The sequence below is a fragment of the Misgurnus anguillicaudatus genome, chromosome 15 (genome assembly GCF_027580225.2).
Source record: "Misgurnus anguillicaudatus chromosome 15, ASM2758022v2, whole genome shotgun sequence".
Lineage (NCBI taxonomy): Eukaryota > Metazoa > Chordata > Actinopteri > Cypriniformes > Cobitidae > Misgurnus > Misgurnus anguillicaudatus.
In genome coordinates this window covers 13,668,601-13,689,568 of record NC_073351.2, presented here as the reverse complement: position 1 = coordinate 13,689,568, position 20,968 = coordinate 13,668,601, and the positions used below count along the sequence as shown (strand labels likewise).

The 20,968-nt window shown below is 36.1% G+C and overlaps 1 protein-coding gene across 1 annotated transcript; it reads left to right on the top strand.

The window, feature by feature from the left end:
- The first annotated feature begins 8,895 nt into the window (after positions 1-8,895).
- On the top strand, positions 8,896-20,802 carry esrrd (estrogen-related receptor delta). Its single transcript, XM_055174171.2, has 7 exons — positions 8,896-9,054; positions 10,883-11,241; positions 12,775-12,891; positions 14,303-14,413; positions 14,631-14,792; positions 14,900-15,169; positions 19,035-20,802. The coding sequence occupies exons 1-7, from the start codon at positions 8,999-9,001 to the stop codon at positions 19,277-19,279; spliced, it is 1,320 nt and encodes a 439-aa protein (XP_055030146.2). The 5' UTR covers positions 8,896-8,998; the 3' UTR covers positions 19,280-20,802.
- The last annotated feature ends 166 nt before the right edge of the window (positions 20,803-20,968 follow it).

The window sequence follows — 20,968 nt, the reverse complement described above, 5'->3', positions numbered from 1 at the left end:
ACATCACCTTGTTATTTGTACACGGTTTGACTATACAAATCACAACACATAAATAGGAAAATGATCGCGTTATTTTGTCACTTATTGGGAGCAGTATGCTAGCTAAAGCCACCCACTTCCAGTCTTTGTGCTAAGCTAAGCTAGCGGGGGCTGCGTCAGACAGAGTTACAGCACGCACGGAGATGAGAGAGGTATGTATGGACTTATCTAACTCTGGGGGATACGGTGAATAAGCTAAATTCCCAAAATGTGGGCGTGTTCCTTTAAAATCGATCACGTGACATCATTGTTTATACTTTATAGATTTAAAATGACATTAATTTTATAACATCACGCAGTTTTTGCAAATGCAGTAATGGCACAATTAAACAAGTCATTAAACAGAACGTAAATAAACAAACAATGCCATTTCAGATGTAATATGAGGCCAATATGTCACTATTCTGATCGAATTAATTGATATAAGTATTTGACATAAAATATAGTCAACAAATTTATTTTGGTGATTTCCAAACACCCTTAAAAATATTGGTGCACAAGGCCCCTGATTGATCGTCAAGCCTCCTAAAAAATAAAAATGATTCCTCTACTTACACAATAATTTGATTTTAATTTACAGTTGGATGAAAATCCAGCAGTGAGCCTTTAAATAGGCAGCCATAATTGAAATCCTGTTTGTTGTCATTCTTAGGCCCTCACGTGCTTTGTGTGAGAAGGCTTGTAACCAGCTTATCTCTGCGCATGGCCCTAATGTTCCTAGTGTTTATATGAATCCAGCTCATATGTCCTTTTATAGGCCAATCCACCTACAGCACAGGCAAGCTGATTTAAAGAGATCACTCCGCTCCTAATGTACTTCTGTGGATTGCAGCGGCCAGCGGAATATCAGCTTTCTCTTCATATGTTAACACCCAACAAAATGTAATAGAGAATTCCAGTTTTTCCTATAAACTTTCTCTGATCCTTGTTTGTTGATAGTGTATTGATGTGTTTAGTTTAAACACTGCCTGCCCTGAGCTGAAGTCAGTGCATTACTCACATGCACACATCTAAATTGTCTGTTAAATAGAGTTTACGAGTGGTTCTGTTGCCAAGTGGTTTATTATTAAGCTATTAGTAAATACATCAATTTACAAACTTTTGTAATTGCTACCTGCAGAAGCATAGGGTAATTGATTCACCATTTCGGCTTGTGCTTCTCCATGGGTGAATCTTATAAATGTTTGGGTCTGTTTCATCAAAAAAAATAATAATTTGAACAAATACCCCCCAAAATTGAGAACATTTCAGCATTGTAACATTATCATGACAATTATTATACAGTAACTACATCTTTTTTTTTAATAGAGGAATTTTAGGGAATGCAATATGATCCTTAATCATTTCCTTAGTCTTCAGGATAATCACTTGTGTGTAAGTGTGTCCCACTTGTTTAATTATTTGAAGTTTAGTGTGTTAGAGATAGTGAGAGTAACAGATTATCTCTCTCACCGTGACACTGCAGGAAAGCAACACACTGGCACAGTCCACTGCAGTGCCAGTGTGCCTGACCCACTGCCCCTGTTTTAGTAACGTTGGCACACCCTGCATATGCGCGTGTGTGTGTGTGTGTGTGTGTGTGTGTGTGTGTGTGTGTGTGTGTGTGTGTGCAAGAGATATTTAATGTAAATAGAAGCAAAGGAAGTGCATGAGTGCAATTTTAAGTGGTGTGCCATCATGCGCTCGTTATTCATAGTAAGCAATTACGATGTGCGCTTATCCTTACGAAATGTTTGCCAAAACTAATTGTCTCATTTTGTTGCTGAGGATGCTTTACCCGGATTAAGGCCTGTGCAGAACGAGACAGGTGTTACTTGGCGGCCTAGACATTAATCCTCTCACCTGCCTGAGATGGATACCAGGCTTGTGCTGGGTCAGAAATGGGTCAGTGTTCAATAATACTTCAGAACAGGGCCATCACCTCACTCCCAAAATAGGGTCAACATATCACAGTTGAGTGAGTGGAATGCCTCAATTTCGATAAACTGCTCTAATCCAGAATTTTACTTAGAGAGATTATTATTATAGGAAAAATGTATAAAAATTTGAGTTATATAATCAGAATTTAGTTTTAAAATGTTCACATATTTTATGTTTATTTATTACACGGCTCTTTGGAATGCTTGATTCTGATTGGCCAGTCGTGACATTTACAGGTTTGTTTCCCAGATAACAACCGCACAAAAAATTAATAACACACGTTAACCCAGATGCTGCTAATCATTTTGACAGGTAAAGTTTAAAGAGATAGTTCACACAAAAATTTGCATCATTTACTCACTATCATGTTGTTATAAACCTGCATAAATATTTGTGATCTGATAAACATGAAGGAAGATATTTTGAGGAATGTTTGTAACGAAACCATTCATGAGCCCCATTCACTCCCATAGTATTCTTTTATCCTACTATGGAAGTGAATAGGCCTCATTAACGATTTGGTTACAAACATTCCTCAAAATATCTTAATTTGTGTTCATCAAAACAAAGAAATCTATATTAGTTTATAACAACATGAGAGTTTTTGGCTAAACTATCCCTTTAATTTTACACAAAATTAAATATAAATATGTCTTTTAATAACATATGACGTTATATTTAACGTGTTTGTGACGTTTGAACGTCTTGTCTTATCTTAAAGGAATAGTCTACTCATTTTCAATATAATGTTATTACCTTAACTAAGAAGAGTTGATACATCCCTCTATCATCTGTGTGTGCGTGCACGTAGCGCTGGAGCGCGCTGCGACACTTCGATAGCATTTAGCTTAGCCCCATTCATTCAATGGTACCAATCAGAGATAAAGGTAGAAGTGACCAAACACATCAACGTTTTTCCTATTTAAGACGAGTAGTTATACGAGCAAGTTTGGTGGTACAAAATAAAACGTAGTGCTTTTCTAAGCGGATTTAAAAGAGGAACTATATTTTATGGCGTAATAGCACTTATGGGAGTACTTCGACTCGGCGCAGTAACACCCTCCCTCTCCCATTATTAGAGGAAGAAGGGGAGCGGACTTTTCAGGCGAGTCGAAGTACTCCCAAAAGTGCTATTACGCCATAAAATATAGTTCCTCTTTTAAATCCGCTTAGAAAAGCGCTACGTTTTATTTTGTATCACCAAACTTGCTCGTATAACTACTCGTCTTAAATAGGAAAAACGTTGATGTGTTTGGTCACTTTTAACTTTATCTCTGATTGGTACCATTGAATAAATGGGGCTAAGCTAAATGCTATCGAAGCGTCGCGGCGCGCTCCAGCGCTTGCGTGCGCGCGCACAGATGGTGGAGGGATGTGTCACCAATTCTTGGTTGGGGTGATAACATGGTTTAATATTGAAAATGAGTAGACTATTTGTAAATTACTAATAAGGATAGAAGCTAGTTCAGGCAAAGTGTTACCAGGATGGTGTGCCCATTAAAACACAGAAGCTCCAAATAATCCAGTTCCTTAACATTTATTGTCAGTCAAGCAATCATGAGACCAGAGTTGTATGTTTTAAATTCAAGGACTCATCAACTCTGAATCTCCCCATGTGCTGTTGGATGTCACACTGAACAAAGAGCCACTAATTAACAATTTAATGCAGCTGTGGAGACATAGCTCCTCCCACATTGCTACCTCAGAATTCTCAACAGCCGCCCCCAAATATGTAAACATATTTGCCCATAGAGAATTCTGTACAATCATAAATCATTTGAACACTCATTTAAAATGATTGACTAGACGTACATAGTGTTTAAAATCAATAAGTACATTCACAACTCTTACTATACCATCAGAACTTGGTAGGACCTTTGTTACAGTTCCTATAGGCCAAAGCCCTCGTGGGAGTTGAAGATCAACTACCATCCCTACAGCTGGTACACAGAATAGACTCTTCCATCCTCCTTCCACTTTTGGCGAGTCTGTAAACCAAGTAGATATAGTCTCTAATAAAGCTTGCCCAAAATCTGTCAATGATAACTTGGCTATGCCTCCATTTCCTATGTATGAGAGTATCAGAATCTGCATTAAAACTTTCGTAATTAGATTCTTCAGATACAAAACGAGAGGAGATTCTTCAGGTGCAGCATCCTGACTGGATTCTTCAGGTGCAGCCTGCGGAATGGCTTCTTCTGGTGCAGCCTCGTCAATGGAGTCTTCAGGTGCGGCCTGCTGACTGGATTCTTCAGGTGCAGCCTCCTGACTGGATTCTTCAGGTGCAGCATCCTGACTGGATTCTTCAGGTGCAGCATCCTGACTGGATTCTTCAGGTGCAGCATCCTGACTGGATTCTTCAGGTGCAGCATCCTGACTGGATTCTTCAGGTGCAGCATCCTGACTGGATTCTTCAGGTGCAGCATCCTGACTGGATTCTTCAGGTGCAGCATCCTGACTGGATTCTTCAGGTGCAGCATCCTGACTGGATTCTTCAGGTGCAGCATCCTGACTGGATTCTTCAGGTGCAGCATCCTGACTGGATTCTTCAGGTGCAGCATCCTGACTGGATTCTTCAGGTGCAGCATCCTGACTGGATTCACCACTGGTGTGGAATTCCTTGGGGGCATGTTTAGCACAAAGCAAGAGAGTACTAGATCTTGTCATCCCATTTACCTCAACTCGTTCTGTTCTCTTTTCCAAACACTCAAGAGCCTCTTGATCTTGCCTTGACCTATGAGTATTATTTGACATCTGGACATATGGAATTACATTCATGTGCCACATTTTTTCTACATCCATCTGTAGCGGATCCATAGATGAAGAAGCTAAGAAGTGACATTGAGAAACAGAGCTTGTCTTTTGCACTAATGGAATGGGTCCTTGTAATACCCATCCTAGACGAGTATGCAATGCAGCTGGGCTTCCGGGAGGGCCTAGCACCACTCTTTCAGTAGAACATAACAAATGGGGATGATCTGCACCTATAAGTAACAGAGGCTTAACTTGATGGAACTCTTCAAGAGGGATGTCTTTAATATGTTGATAACAACGTTGAAGACTATGGATGGGATAAGTCTGTTCAGGTAAGTCCAACATCTTGGCTGTGAATGCTGCCTTGATCTGATATTTTTTTTTGCTTCAAAGTTGCTGGAGAGACAGAAAAGGTAACATTAGCTCCATCAATCTCTTCAATACCTTGTCGAATCGTTCGCACCTTCAAGCACTCAGCCGCCCCGTTCAGGCCCAGCATCTCAGCAGCAGGAGACAAAAGCATGGTCTTTTCTGAACCATCATCAAGAATTGCATACGTTTCTAAAGTCTTCCCTTGAGCACTCAGAATGACTTTCACCACCTTCAAAAGCACAGAATTTAGGCCACTTGGTTTGCTTAAGTAGAATATGCCAGAGTCAGGTTTATAAGCATTAACTTCATGCAGGACTGCTAAATGACATTCTTTACAGGATGGACAATCTCTCCTCAAATTACAGTTAGAAGAATGATGTTTCCGTCCACATCTCCAACAACGATTGTTATCCAAGATCCATTTTCTCTTTGCATTTACATCAAACTGTAAGAACTCAGGACACTGATTCAAATGATGGGTTCTACCACAGAAGGCACAAAAGTTTTGGGGTTCTACTAGTTGCTTGCTATTTGAATTGTTAGATTGATTAACTATTCCATAGGGCTTCCCATTTCCCTCCTGATTAATACCCTGCAAGAAGGTAGCTGTAGAAGATAAAGATTTCAGTGGTCTCCCATCTCTACTTTGAAACTTTGTTGCTCCTTTAGACTGGTCAGATACTTGAACCACCAAGCTTTGGCATTCTGCTTCCTCCTCTAGCCATTTTGCAAAATCCACCAAATTATAAGGAACATCTGGCCGAACAGCTCGAGCATGTCTAGCAAAGTTGGACACATGATTTGCTGGAAGTTTACTTAATAGCTGGTGAACATGAGAAGCACACGCCAATTCATTAGCTTCTTCATTCTGCCCCCATGACTGAAGCATGCCTACTAAGGCCTGGACTCGTAGTGCAAACTGACTGAATCCAGTAGAATCCCCAGAACGAATGGCTGGTAAGCTCTGAATAAAAGCTATCTCCCGTAACACTAGGTGTTGAGGCTGACCATATTTTCTTTGAAGGGCTTTTAGGGCAGTAGTGTAAGGCTGAGGATCATGAGCATATGCAAGGGCTAAATGACGATCAGCATCCAACTTTAAGTGATCCAAAAGAATATGATATTTATATTGTTCAGTTTCCTCAATTGGCAGCAAATTTCTCAAGGCCATATTCAGCATTGCAAATTCTTGAGGATCATCAGTTTTGAAATACGGAAATGATGGTCTTTCTACCGCAGAGACTCTAGGAGGGCCCAGTGCTGAAGATGACTGAACACAGGCTGATATAGGTTGACTTACATTTGAATGTCCAATTTGGACTGTTGATGGAGGACCTGACAACATCTGAGGTAGGGGAGTATTACTACCAGTAGCCATTTGTGGAAGCCCTTGAAAGGGAGCACGGGCTGTAATATGAGTTGGCGGCATAGAAGGAGCTTGACTATATGAAGGTACTGACATTGGAAAGGCATGGCTTGGATGGACAAATGAACCATAAGGTGGATACAACACAGGAGGAGGAAAGGGGGCAGGATAGTTTGGGAGCATCCATGGAAAACATGCATTACTCTGCATCTGACTAGAACTAGGCCCATAGCTCCGTGTTGCTTGATCATTACACAGATAAACTGGATTAAATGGCTGTTGATGTAAAGATGGCCAAGGGAGACCATTACCAAACTGAACTTGACTCGTACTTGCAACAACAGGATTCTCTGAAAGCTGTGCCCTTAAGTGAACAGAATTAGCAGACTCATTTAACATAGGTAGATTAGGACATTGTGAGGAACCAGTCTCTAATGATACTCTACCATCTGGTGGCAATGGTGTAGGCAACATAGATCGTGGCGGAGGAGGGAGAGTACTTTGTCTACTAAGTCGAGGAGGTAATGTGGATGAATCAATATCTCTATTTGCTTCATGTTGTCTTAGACATTCACCCAATTCAAGGACAAGAGGAACTTTATTAATATCATCCACCTTAGTCTGGTGAACAACAGGAGATGCTTTAGTAGAACTGCAATCAGAACTAATAGAAAAGGAAGAACTTTGGCCTCTTAGCTGCATAGCTCTCATTGACTGTCCAAGTTCTGATAACATTCCCTTTATTTGTTGCACATCTTCAGACAGAATTCTCATCTCAGCTCTAGTATCAGATAGGGAAGCTCCCTCTGTCATCTCCACAGACACATGATCAGCAGACCTTGGTCTTTGTGTGCAAGCGGGTACGCTTGGCTGAGTGAGTAGATAATCTTGATGCCATTTAGGAGGTCTAACTGTCCGTTTAGGTCTCACTACATCATCTTTCTCCATCCTAGCAACCTATCCGGCTCGAAGGACCATATAAATTACTGATAAGGATAGAAGCTAGTTCAGGCAAAGTGTTACCAGGATGGTGTGCCCATTAAAACACAGAAGCTCCAAATAATCCAGTTCCTTGACATTTATTGTCAGTCAAGAAATCATGAGACCAGAGTTGTATGGTTTAAATTCAAGGACTCATCAACTCTGAATCTCCCCATGTGCTGTTGGATGTCACACTGAACAAAGAGCCACTAATTAACAATTTAATGCAGCTTTGGAGACATAGCTCCTCCCACATTGCTACCTCAGAATTCTCAACACTATTACTATAACAATGAGCAAACTATAGTGCTCTTCCGCCATACAATATAGTTCTCATTTTTTATCCACTTAAAAACTCGCCATGTTTTGTTTTGTGCCACCATACTTACTCATGTAACTACTCATGTAACAGCCTTTAAATAGGGAAAACATGGTTAAATATGGTAGTGTTTGGTGGCTTCTAAATTCATCCCTGTTTGGATCCTAAGGAATGTATGGGGCTAGGCTAAATGCTAACACATTCACGACGGGCTGTACAAAGATTAAGTGCACGCATTGAAAAAAGATAGGTATGTATAAATTCATCTAAGGTGAGGTAAGAACATAGTAAAATATTGAAAAACGGTGATGTTTTCCTTTAAAGAAAATTCAACTGGATAGGAGTTAAATATTCTGAACTACTTAGCATACGTCTAAAAATGTCAACTAAATAGTTTTGTTGTAATTGCATTATAAACATTAGTATTTAATGAAATTAGCATTTAAATAAAGAAGATATCATAATACAAATCTGACACTGATGTTCACTAATAATGAATGAAGACATGATTTGACCTGATTTTTCCATGTTTACTATGTGTTTACTATATGTTTTAGTGATGCAGAATTCCTGTTATTCTAGTACTCAGAGTAAACTCCATGAACTCAAGAGTGGACACTACCAACAAGGAAGGCAGCAACAAGGAAATGACAATGATTTTGGGAGAGGTTTGTTGGTGTTCTTAGCCAACTGCAGATACAGAATGTCTTGTATTTATTTACACACAACAAAACACGTAGGGTGGTGCTTTGATCACTGAAGTACAGGCAATGTGTTGGGATGTAATGGAAAAGTTTACCATAAATAAATCAATAAAGCACAAAAAATGATGCATGCTTAAAGTAATATTTTTATGATTTTCATCTGAATTATCCTCTGAATTGATTCTTTAACATGTATCATTAGAAATGATGCATATCATTTTATGAAACCTCACTTTGTCCATGAATATCACTTGGCCTTGATCGAGTGATTTGCAGTCGGCCTGCAAGTATTGTTGTTTTTGAGGATTTGACCTGTCAGTTATGAGAACTCATCAATAGGGTTTTAATCAGCATGCATCTGGATTAGACAGCTCGGCCCCGCCCCAACCCACTGCATCAGTTAAATAAACCTCAATCTGTGAAGGTCCTGGTTAGTGTGTCAGTACTCTTCCTTCTCTCTCATCTCTGCTGCTCTCTCTCCAACCTATCCTTCATCTTTTAGTCATAAACATTTCAAAGTCAAATCCCAGGGGAAAATACGTTATGGATCTAAAGGAGTTTTGCCTGAGTGAGAACTTCCATTTTCTAAACCAGCATGAGTAAGTTGGCCTTTACTTTTTTATAGCACTTTACAAAAGGTTTTATTGTATTTATTAACATTAGTTAATGCCTTAGCTAACATGAACTAACAATGAAAAATATACATTTACAGCATTTATTAATCTTAGTTCATTATAAATTGCTGGAATTGAATGATGAACTAATACATTTTAAAATCAAAAGTTAATATAAACTATTAGTATAAACTAACATGAACAATTGTATTGGGAATAACTAACATTAACAAGGATTAATATATGATGATAACTATTCTTGTTCATATTAGCTAATAGATTTAATGTCACCAAAAGTTTTAACAATATGTTTAATGTCGATGTGCAACTTATTTATTACTGCATGTCATTTTAAAATATTAATGACTGATTTTAATTCCAGTATTACCTATTTCTGACCTACACTTTACAAAATGTTGGGTTGTTTTAACCCATAGTGAGGTAAAAGATGCACAAACGCAACTGTTGGTTTAAATTAACCTTAAAAGTCCATATTTGGCTCAACCATCCATATTTTACCCAAGGGTTGAAACAACCTAGCATTAGCTTTGAGTGTAAAAATCAATATTTTTGCTTTTTTTAACAGTTTCTAATCCTAACATCCTGATTTGCCATTTTTGCAATGTACAGAGAATATGTATCCAATGCTTTTTATGTTTCTGCATAACTTCATGCCATAACAATTTATAATAAAAATGTTCGATAATATGTGAATAATAAAGCCAGAGATCATGTGCATCCATCTGCTTAACGTGGGGTCCTGATCACCATGTAGGGCAGTGGTTTTCAAACTGGGGGCCTCAAAATGGTGCCAGGGGGGCCCCAGTTTTATGACATTTTATGAAATACATTAATTTATCATGAATTCTGTGTAATTAAACCTAAAAAAATAAGGCTGCTAACCAAAAGCACTACTTATTTGTATAATTTAATGTTTTTTTTTATTAAAATGTTGAGTTTTAGAACAGTTTTTTGTCACAAATTTTCTTTGGGGGGCCGCGAAGGAATGCACGGTACACAAGGGGGGCCGCACGCTGAAAAAGTTTGGGAACCACTGATATAGGGGTTTATGTAGCAATAAGGTACGAGGGCTGTGTTGTATCATGGATAACTTAGGCCTAAGTGAATGACTTATTTACGATACAGCACTAGCCCCGATTACCTTTTTGCTTTTATAAAACAGTTACCACACAATATAAATATTTAAGCACAAAAATTCTATCAAAGCAACTTTGATGAAGTAAAAAGGTCACTAAAAGTTTTCCTTCCGCTGGAAAAAATAGTCCTGGCAGACTGTACAGCAACAGAAGGCAATCCCAAACAGCGTTTTTGCACACTTGAAAGGGACTTCGAAAAGGAACCCCACATTAAAAGTTGCTCCAGATAAGCAGAAAATTACATTGAATTAACTTACATTGTTTTTATTGCTCCATTTATTCGTTTATCAGAATCAATTACTAGAACTAATCATTTCATAATTTGAGATAACAAACGGCTGGATGTACATTATCCTGGTTATTACACTGGTACTTTCCACATGAGTAAATAAATGGATATAAAGTATTGATTTAAAATATTTTAATAGCTCATTTGCAACAAACCTGGCATTAGAAAAGAAATAGCGGAGTTATACATTAACTAGTACGATGTAAGATGACCTGCAGTCAGTTTTTGTCACAACTGACCAATCAGAATCAAGTGTTCCAGGAAAGTTATAAGAGCTATTAAAAGTTTTGACTTATACGTCAGACTAACTTTTCTGTTAAGCATCACGTATTAGCTTTCTTTATGTATAAATGTACCCTCTTCACAGCCTTTTGGATCCGTCATCCACCGATGATCCACCTTCCCCCACTGATCCGCCGGTAAAAGCCGATCCGCGAAGCCCGTTGTTCGGTCTGGACAGCAGCAGCCCGACCCCGTTCAGCCCCGGCAGCAGTTCGGACAGCAGCGGTTACAGTCTATTCTCACAGAGTCATGTGAACCCGGACTCTCCGGTCAGCTCCAGCTCTGTCGTCTTTAATCCTCTGTCCCTCAGCTGCGACTACATCCCGTCACTGAACCCCGGGCCCAAACGTCTCTGTCTGGTGTGCGGAGACTTCGCGTCCGGTTATCACTACGGCGTCGCGTCCTGTGAGGCCTGCAAGGCCTTCTTCAAAAGAACTATTCAAGGTAATCAGCTTTTATCTGTCTGTCTATCTGTAATATCTATATTATTATTAATAATATATATTATCATTATATTTTTTGCATATATAATATATTATTATATATTAATTTTTTTATTAAAACTTTTAAATTCTATATTTATAATTTATATAATAGGCTATATATTTTTATAATTTATTTATTTTATATAGGTAATTAAAATGAACATTTTAGCATTTTTTTATTCGTCTGAAATATCATAAAACTTTGATTAATATTTTTCATATAGTTGGGCATCTTTAACTGCCTTCACCCTGAAAAACTGTAGGCCTACTCGACATTTTAATAAAGCTTTTTGAAGTCCATGAGGTAAATTTTAAACAATTATCGAAGTTCTCTTATTGTCTTCATAATTTACTCCAAGTCATACATTTTAAAAACTTGTTTTAAATCAAATGTGCGACAAGAGAAATATGTATATTATATTACACATATATGCCTTCAGATAAAAGAGTTTACGATCAACAGTGAATATGTATTGTGCTTAACAACTGATCTATTAAGTGTTGTTTAATGTTAGTTAAGGATTATAATGAAAGTTTGTCAGGTGTTTGAATGTGTGTGTGTGTGTTTGACAGAGACTTGCGCTGCATTTTAAATCAGCACTGCTGTTAATGAATGCAGTGATCAATATTGCATCAGTTAAGTAACTGCCTGAGATTGATTTGTGTGTGAATACTCAGTGTGCTGCTGTTTTAATCAAAACACATCAGTAGCACACAGACTGATGCCTTTGTCAATAAATGTATCTTCTCAAAGTTTTAGTGATTCACAGTAGGAAAGCATTTTCACCATCAAAAGTGTTTTACATAATGGTAGACATTGTTGAATTTACAGCTTAATCAATCAAGCTCAAAGATATCACTTTAACAGGTATTATGTATAATGTATATGTAATATTGTGTCAATTTGTCTGATAAAATTTGTCTCTTTGTGCAAAGTGGTCTGGGTTCCTGGCGGAGGGAACATTTTTATTGGCTTTGGCTTTGGGCAGACAAGGTCCAGGAGTAGGCATGTGTTAACAACATATCAATATATTGAAGTGTTCAATCACTTAATGCATGTCTAATCCCACAGAGACTTGTCTAGTGTTGTGTTTGAGAGAAATCCATTGATCAAATTGAACTCCAGGATCTGCTTCTCTGCATTAATGCGGTCAATGTTCTGGCCCCTGGGAAAACACAATATTCGTAACTCTAATTATATTATTATTAAACTATGAGGCTGTATAAATCAATACATGAGATTTGTCTGGCCTCCTATGGATTTATGTGTAAAATCTCAGCTTGTGAAGCGTGGAACTTGAAGTCTGATTTAAATAAAAATGGCAGATGTATTCAATACATTACGAGTCAAAGTTTTTAAGTCCTGCATCACTGTCATCTTTATTTCCTGTCTCTCACCTGTACGAATTATGAAAGGGGTTTATATTGACTGCTACTACTACTACACTGTGCTGTGTAGATTGTAAATAGGTTTTGATTGTTGATGTTTCAGGAAACATTGAGTACAGCTGTCCTGTGGTAAATGATTGTGAGATCACTAAGAGACGAAGGAAGTCGTGCCAGGCATGTCGATTTCAGAAGTGTTTGCGTGCAGGCATGATGAGAGAGGGTAAGTTTATATGAAAATAAAGGTTTAAATGTTTGCTTACTTGGGTACATGCACTGTTAAAATTGCACTTTTATTTTTTAATTTAATCAACTTGAATTTACAATAAATTTTACTAGTAAGGTATTGCTATAAATTCTAAAATGCAGTTAAAATAACTTAGCTAATTCAACAATTTATAGCAACTCCTCACTAGTCAAAAAAGGTCACTGCACTGCAACAAAAGAAAACACATGCAAATAGGAAAAGCAGTTTAACAACACATGCAGTGCAGATACTACAACACAAACAAATACAGAAATGCATTGCAGATACTCACAACACAAACAAATACAGAAAAGCGTTGCAAATACTCACAACACATACAAATACAGAAACGCGTTGCAAATACTCACAACACACAAAAATACAGAAACGCGTTGCAAATACAGAACCACATTGCAGATACTCACAACACAAACAAATACAGAAATGCGTTGCAAATACTCACAACACATACACATACAGAAACGCATTGCAAATACTCACAACACATACAAATATAGAAATGCGTCGGAAATACAGAAACGCGTTGCAAATACTCACAACACATGCAAATACAGAAACACATTGCAAATACTCACAACACATACAAATACAGAAACGCATTGCAAATACTTAATACATTAATCTTTTTAAAATAAAAAATTTAAATGCAACAAGGAATTTTTTTTACAGTGTGTCCTTATACAGTTTTAAAAGTCTAGTGCAAATGACATTTTTAAGAAATTTATTTTCTTTTTTTTCGTTACAAATTATATTACAGTGGAATATACATATAGGAATTAACATCCAATTTGTTTAAAGGGGACATTTCACAATACTTTTTTAAGATGTAAAATAAATCTTTGGTGTCCCCAGAGTATATATGTGAATTTCTAGCTCAAAATACCATATATATCATTTATTATAGCATGTTGAAATTACCAGTTTGTAGCCGTGAGCAAAATTGTGCCGATTTTTGGTTTGTCCATTTAAATGCAAATGAGCTGATCTCTGCACTAAATGGCAGTGCTGTGGTTGGATAGGGCCGATTAAGGGGTGCCAGATTTCAATGACCTATTTTTTCACATGCTTGCAAAGAATGGTTTACCAAAACTAAGTTAATGGGTTTTTCTTTTACACATTTTCTAGGTTGATAGAAGCACTGGGGACCCAATTATAGCACTTAAACATGGAAAAAGACAAATTTCCCCTTTAAATGACAACACAGTACTGCGTCACAAATGATATTAAATCTCAGTTTTTAACATGGTCTCAGTCTTTTGGAACCAAACAGTTATCTATATATCTTCTAAAAGTCTGATGATCATGAACATAAGTACATGTTTTGTTCTCTAAAATAAACACTCAATTTTATTAACCTGGTGTTTAGGTGTGCGCATGGACCGTGTAAGAGGCGGCAGACAGAAGTACAAGTGCCGGCTGGATTCAGACAACTCTGTTTTCACCAGAACACATTACACACATCCAGGCAAATCAGTCAGTAAGTCTGAGAAAATACCGAGTTACGTTTATTTTGATTAAATAGTAACATATGTTCAGCACCAAAGGAAAACCCAAATATTAAAAACTGTCATTGAGGATTATGTTGGGTTCAGGATTTAACCTGCTTAAGGATTTAACATCATAATCAATAAAGGTCTCCATAAGCTGTGCATTGTTAAATTCTTTCCAACATCTAAACAGCTTTTGTTTTCCAGGAAACAAAGTCATCGCACAGCTCCTAGTTTCTGAACCAGCTACACTGCGAGCTGCCCCGGACCCCTCGACCCCTGACAGTGACCTTAAAACACTGCTGACCTTATGTGACCTATTAAACAGGGAACTACTGGTGATGATAGGCTGGGCCAAACACATACCAGGTAAACAGGATACAAGTTTTGGAATAAACTAGATAGGAAACGATCAGTTCATTTAAAATAGTCATTTCAAGTTTTAAAATATACTTATCCAGTATTATGTTATCTAGGATTCACGGGTCTGTCATTGGTGGATCAGATGGCCCTGCTTCAGAGTGGCTGGATGGAGACTTTAATGCTGGGCGTCGTGTGGAGATCTCAGGGCTTAACAGACGAACTTCAGTTTGCAGAGAACATGCGACTCAACGAGAGCCAGAGCAGCGCCATGGGACTGCATGATCTCTACACGGCACTCCGACATCTCACCTCCAAATACCAACAGATGGGCTTAAACCAAGAGGAGATGGTCACTCTCAAAGCCATGTCTCTGGCCAACTCAGGTGTGTTTATAGGGGAGAGCGGGGGCACAACCTAACGCTCTATCATTCAAAAAATATTTCAGTTTGATTTAATCTTTTTTTACACAATTAACACACACATATCTGCTACAAATGAACACTTAAAGTTTGTTTGTGGGACCTACTGTTATCGTACAATTACACCAAAAGTGTCAGGAGTGCAAACGTTACTACTTACCCCATAGGTGGGGTTCATTGTAACAAACAGAGGGTTTGTTGTAACACCTGCTAAAAAAATTTATTAAAAGACAAATAATTCAATAAAATTCTATATACTAAAGGTGGATATTGTTATATTTGCCTATAATAGATAGATATCCACACATTCATCCCTCTATGATAAGCATCAATGCATATAAATAGTTTTTTTGAAAGAGCTGCACAATTAAGACAAAAAAGGATAATTGTGAGTTATTTCCCCTGATATTGTATTAACAGTTATCATTTTGATGAATAGTATTTACATTGTTTTCATTTCATTATCATTGTATATTGAAGGTTTAATTGTAAAAAATGTTTTCAATCCCAGCTATCAGTTACTAGGACTTGCTGACATGTTTCAAAATGGAGTTTTAGGTAACAAGAAAGTGATTAAAATAATATAAGGTTGGATTTGGTGACTTACACACCCAACTTAGAAATCGGAAAAAAAATATAAGATTAAGAAATGTACTTGTATGCCTCAAAAACACTCTTTGTTCAATATCATATCCAAAACACATCAAAACTTTTTACAAATTCACAGGAAATCATCTTCTAAAAGTAAGAAAAAAAGACCAAAAGCACAGATTGCTCTGCCCTGTACAAATATGTAAAGTAGCTGCGTTACAATTAACCCCGCGTTAGTTTAAACCCGCTCACCCCTACTGTATATACATTATACACAACATTAAACCGATATACAGTACTAATATTGGTTGTTAGTATAAAGTATTTATAAGTGATTGCATTATAATCTATAAGTTAAAATCTGTTACAACATCTGTGTAATTATGTAAGTGCAGGTACAATTTGGTATCCAAACCATAATTTTTTCAGCTATTTACAAATGGTTACATTTTTTATATATAACTTGGTTCTCTGGGTTTCTATTCGAACAAAGAAAAAACAAACAAATGTGAATTAGGTGCATTTCCATCAAGTTGTTTGAGCGAATGATGGTAGCGTGGGTTTAATGTTCGTTACATCAGAATATATTTGGCAGATGCATTTCCATCTCCCATTATTTGCATTTACTCTTTTTCGCACAAGTCTCACCTCTACACCTTGAGTGTAAAAAACTTTTTCTTTCTTAAAAACTTTTGTGTTTCCATCACTTGTTTTTGATGCGATAGTTTAAAATGCACATGAAATGATGCCTACTGTTTCAGTTGTAGTTCACGCAAATGTTTTCTTATCACTTATACATCATTTTTATTTATGCGCATCTTGACGTTTGGGCGATTCTCACGAAATCCAGACTTAGAAGGTATCCAGCATCAGATTTTTTTTAAAAGCCCTTGAAGCCATTTTTTTTCACATATAAGATTTCTTCTTATGAACTTACTATAAGCATTATTTTTAGAGGATTTAAAAAATATTTCCTATAGAATTATTTACATTTTTTAGATTATCATCACATATAAGATTTCTTCTTATGAACTTACTATAAGAATTATTTTTAGAGGATTTAAAAAAAATATTTCCTTTAGAATTATTTACATTTTTTAGATTATCATCACATATAAGATTATTTCTTATGAACTTACTATAAGCATTATTTTTAGAGGATTTAAAAAATATTTCCTTTAGAATTATTTACATTTTTTAGATTATCATCACATATAAGATTATTTCTTATGAACTTACTATAAGCATTATTTTTAGAGGATTTAAAAAATATTTCCTTTAGAATTATTTACATTTTTTAGATTATCATCACATATAAGATTTCTTCTTATGAACTTACTATAAGCATTATTTTTAGAGGATTTAAAAAATATTTCCTTTAGAATTATTTACATTTTTTAGATTATCATCACATATAAGATTATTTCTTATGAACTTACTATAAGCATTATTTTTAGAGGATTTAAAAAATATTTCCTTTAGAATTATTTACATTTTTTAGATTATCATCACATATAAGATTTCTTCTTATGAACTTACTATAAGCATTATTTTTAGAGGATTTAAAAAATATTTCCTTTAGAATTATTTACATTTTTTAGATTATCATCACATATAAGATTTCTTCTTATGAACTTACTATAAGAATTATTTTTAGAGGATTTAAAAAAATATTTCCTTTAGAATTATTTACATTTTTTAGATTATCATCACATATAAGATTATTTCTTATGAACTTACTATAAGCATTATTTTTAGAGGATTTAAAAAATATTTCCTTTAGAATTATTTACATTTTTTAGATTATCATCACATATAAGATTTCTTCTTATGAACTTACTATAAGAATTATTTTTAGAGGATTTAAAAAATATTTCCTATAGAATTATTTACATTTTTTAGATTATCATCACATATAAGATTTCTTCTTATGAACTTACTATAAGCATTATTTTTAGAGGATTTAAAAAATATTTCCTTTAGAATTATTTAAATTTTTTAGAATATCATTATCAAAAATGATCATTACCACAATATGATATTACATTAAATATATGCATTTACAAACTCATGTTTAGGTAATGAGAACTAAAAAGTTACTATGACAAACAAAATTTTAACTTTTATCTGGAGAGAAAAAATAAGAACTGCTTACCTGGTAGCCATCTTGAGTGTTACAGTCAATTATGTCTCTTCCAACTATTTTTTTTTTTTTTTTTGAAAATGTTAGTAATTGAGGGCTTAAACAATGATTGAAAATTAGATTGAAAATATTATTGTCTTTACATTTACAAATTATCAGCACATGTTTCTTTACTGTAAATGTTTATAGTATAACATGCACTGAAGCTTTTTATTTTTTAATTATAAATATTTCCATGTCAAACAACCCAAATCCAGTCAAGGACATGTTGCGTAAATTAAAATTTTCCCCTTAAATGTGGAAAAACCAACAAAATTGGTTTGTAAGATGTCATTTGAAATCATGTTTATAACTGTATGCTTATTATTTTGATAGCATTTACTTTTATTATCACATTTTTATGACCCCCTCGCAAGTCTAATTTCGCGAGAATCACCCGTTTCCATAAAGCGTTTTTATGCGCATTTCCAATATGTACATAAACATAGGTGGGTGTAAACATAGCTATGGATTAAGATGTTACAGGCCATAACCATATAATATTTTCTGTAAAAGTCTTATATAGCCAAAAATCATGATTTCCTGTTATCCAAATTAGCCAATACAACACCTTTTATTTATTCTTCATTCATTCTTTATTATCAATATTTTCAGTGTTTATAGATTAAACTGTGCTGTGTTTAAAATGTGTTTGTAACTTGTATCTGTGAGATTCAAATTCATTTTAGTACCCATTTAAGTTGCAGACTCATTGACCAAGAAAAAAACAATCAATATGGATAAAGCAGTGCTGAGCTCAGATCAATAAATCCATCGATTGCTGACTCCCTAAATAATAAAACCATTAGTCTCGTCTCTCGGCTTGCATCTGACCGCAGGGCATTTTGGAGACAAACACTGCTCAAAAAAATTAGATATAAAAATCATCAGGGGTCCTTCCTGTTAACTGAGCATAACCAAATACAAAAGATGTCCTTGGCAAGTCCATTACGCATCAAAGGTTGGACAATGTGGTTTAAAGTAAACACAAAAGAGGGTTTAACTCTCAATCGGACACAAGAGCCCAGTTTGACCTTGACTCTCATTTTCTTTCAGATGCAGAGAACGTAGAGAGCGCAGATGCCTTACAGAGTTTTCAGGATGCTCTTCACGAAGCCCTCCAGGACTACGAGGGCAGCCAGAGACCCTCCGAGCCTCATCGTGCCGGGAGATTGCTCATGACCCTGCCCCTGTTACGGCAGACCGCTCACAGAGCCGTGCGCTGCTTCTGTCGGCTGCACACTGAAGGCCACGTTCCAATGCACAAACTCTTTCTGGAGATGCTGGATGCCAAGATCTAGGCTAGATCGGTTTAGAAGGAAGGCACTGCGTGATAAATGCCAAGGATAAAAAGCCCAGAGATTTTATTATAGGGAGGCTAAACCTTCACAGTGAAGAGTTTGTCCTCGACCAAGTCGCATACATGGAGACTACATGGAGTGATTTTTCAAACATGCGTCAGGAAGAGTTAGAGCGATTTTATGGAAGACTTAGGCAGCTAAACTTGCACTTGAAGATGAGAGGGACCCTGTTAGTCACCAAAAATGAAACCTCTGTCAATCATTAGTCACCAAACATCATGTTTTTAAACCCCTATTAGAAACCCTTTTACAAGGAACACAAAAATTGAGCGCTAGTGGCTGACACATTTTCTAAAAGCACAATATGAAGGTGAATGAAACATGACAGCAGACGACTCTGGGCCGGAGCTGCACCAGGGGCCCCATTTATACAATGCTGCGTAGAAAGCACGCTACATTTGATCTTACGATCATTTATTAAAAATGCAAACGTGATTCATAAATCGAACGTACGTACAGGAAATGCTCGTAACCCTTTCTTTCAGATGTGAAATCTATAAATCGCAAATGATCTTGAACTTGTGCGCAGCTGAGCAGTTTCAGTTCTCCGCCTTTAAACGACGCCTTATTAATTTCATAGACATATAAAAGAGCGCTTGTCAATATTTAAACCTTTTTCGAGCAGCAATAATGGCTTATATTTCCAAAAACCTGCAGCAATCAGACAAGCAAAAGTGCGTACGTCTGCTCAGACCCTGATGTGACGCTAAGCACTTTTCCACGTCAAAGACAGTTTTTATAAATATGCATTTTTGCGTACGCACACTTTATGATCAAATCTGTGCGTACACACGCTTTATAAATGTGGCCCCAGATCCGCTGACTTCGGCCCGGAGCTAATGCAGATTCAGCCCAGAGTCGTGTGCTGCCTATTTTTTGTGAATTGTACCTTTTATTTCATTCTCAGTGATGCACAATCTTGATATTTTACTATTTATTTATTTGATTTGTATGAATTTCAAGGAGATTATCATTTGATATGGTGTTGGCAATAAAGTTGATGCATTGTTTTTTATGATTTTGAAATATCAACAATTTTTGTATTCATTAGAATTTGTCAATCTAAATCAGTGGTTCTCAAACTTTTTGGCATGCCCCCCTCCCCTTTTGTGTAGGATGCAATTACATTACCCAAAGATAGCTGCCGCAAAGGAAATTCATTACATTAAACTTTATTACATAAAACATAAAATCTCAAACTTAGAATTTAAATTAAACAGAACATATTAAATTATAATTTTTTTGCTGGTGATTGGTAGTCTTGTTTTTTTTTATTTACCTTATTTATTTTTTCTGAGGTTTAATTGCATAGAATATATGATAAATTCAAGTATTTTATAAAATGTCATAAAACTGGGGTCGCCCTGGCACCGTCTCATTCCTCGCAAGGGGGGCCACCCAAGTTTGAGAAACACTGATCTAAAATAAGGAATTTGTAAAAAATGTGTTTTTGTGATGGCAAAGCTTTATTTTTGCAAAAATGCTGCAGAAGTCAAAAGTACAGTACACAATAATACTGTGTAAACACAATGCCTGTAGTGTGTTTTCATGCTAAAGTATGAAGCAATATGCCTTTCTATTTATTGTTTAATTTATTTAAAAAATCTACAGCTGTTTATATGAAAATAA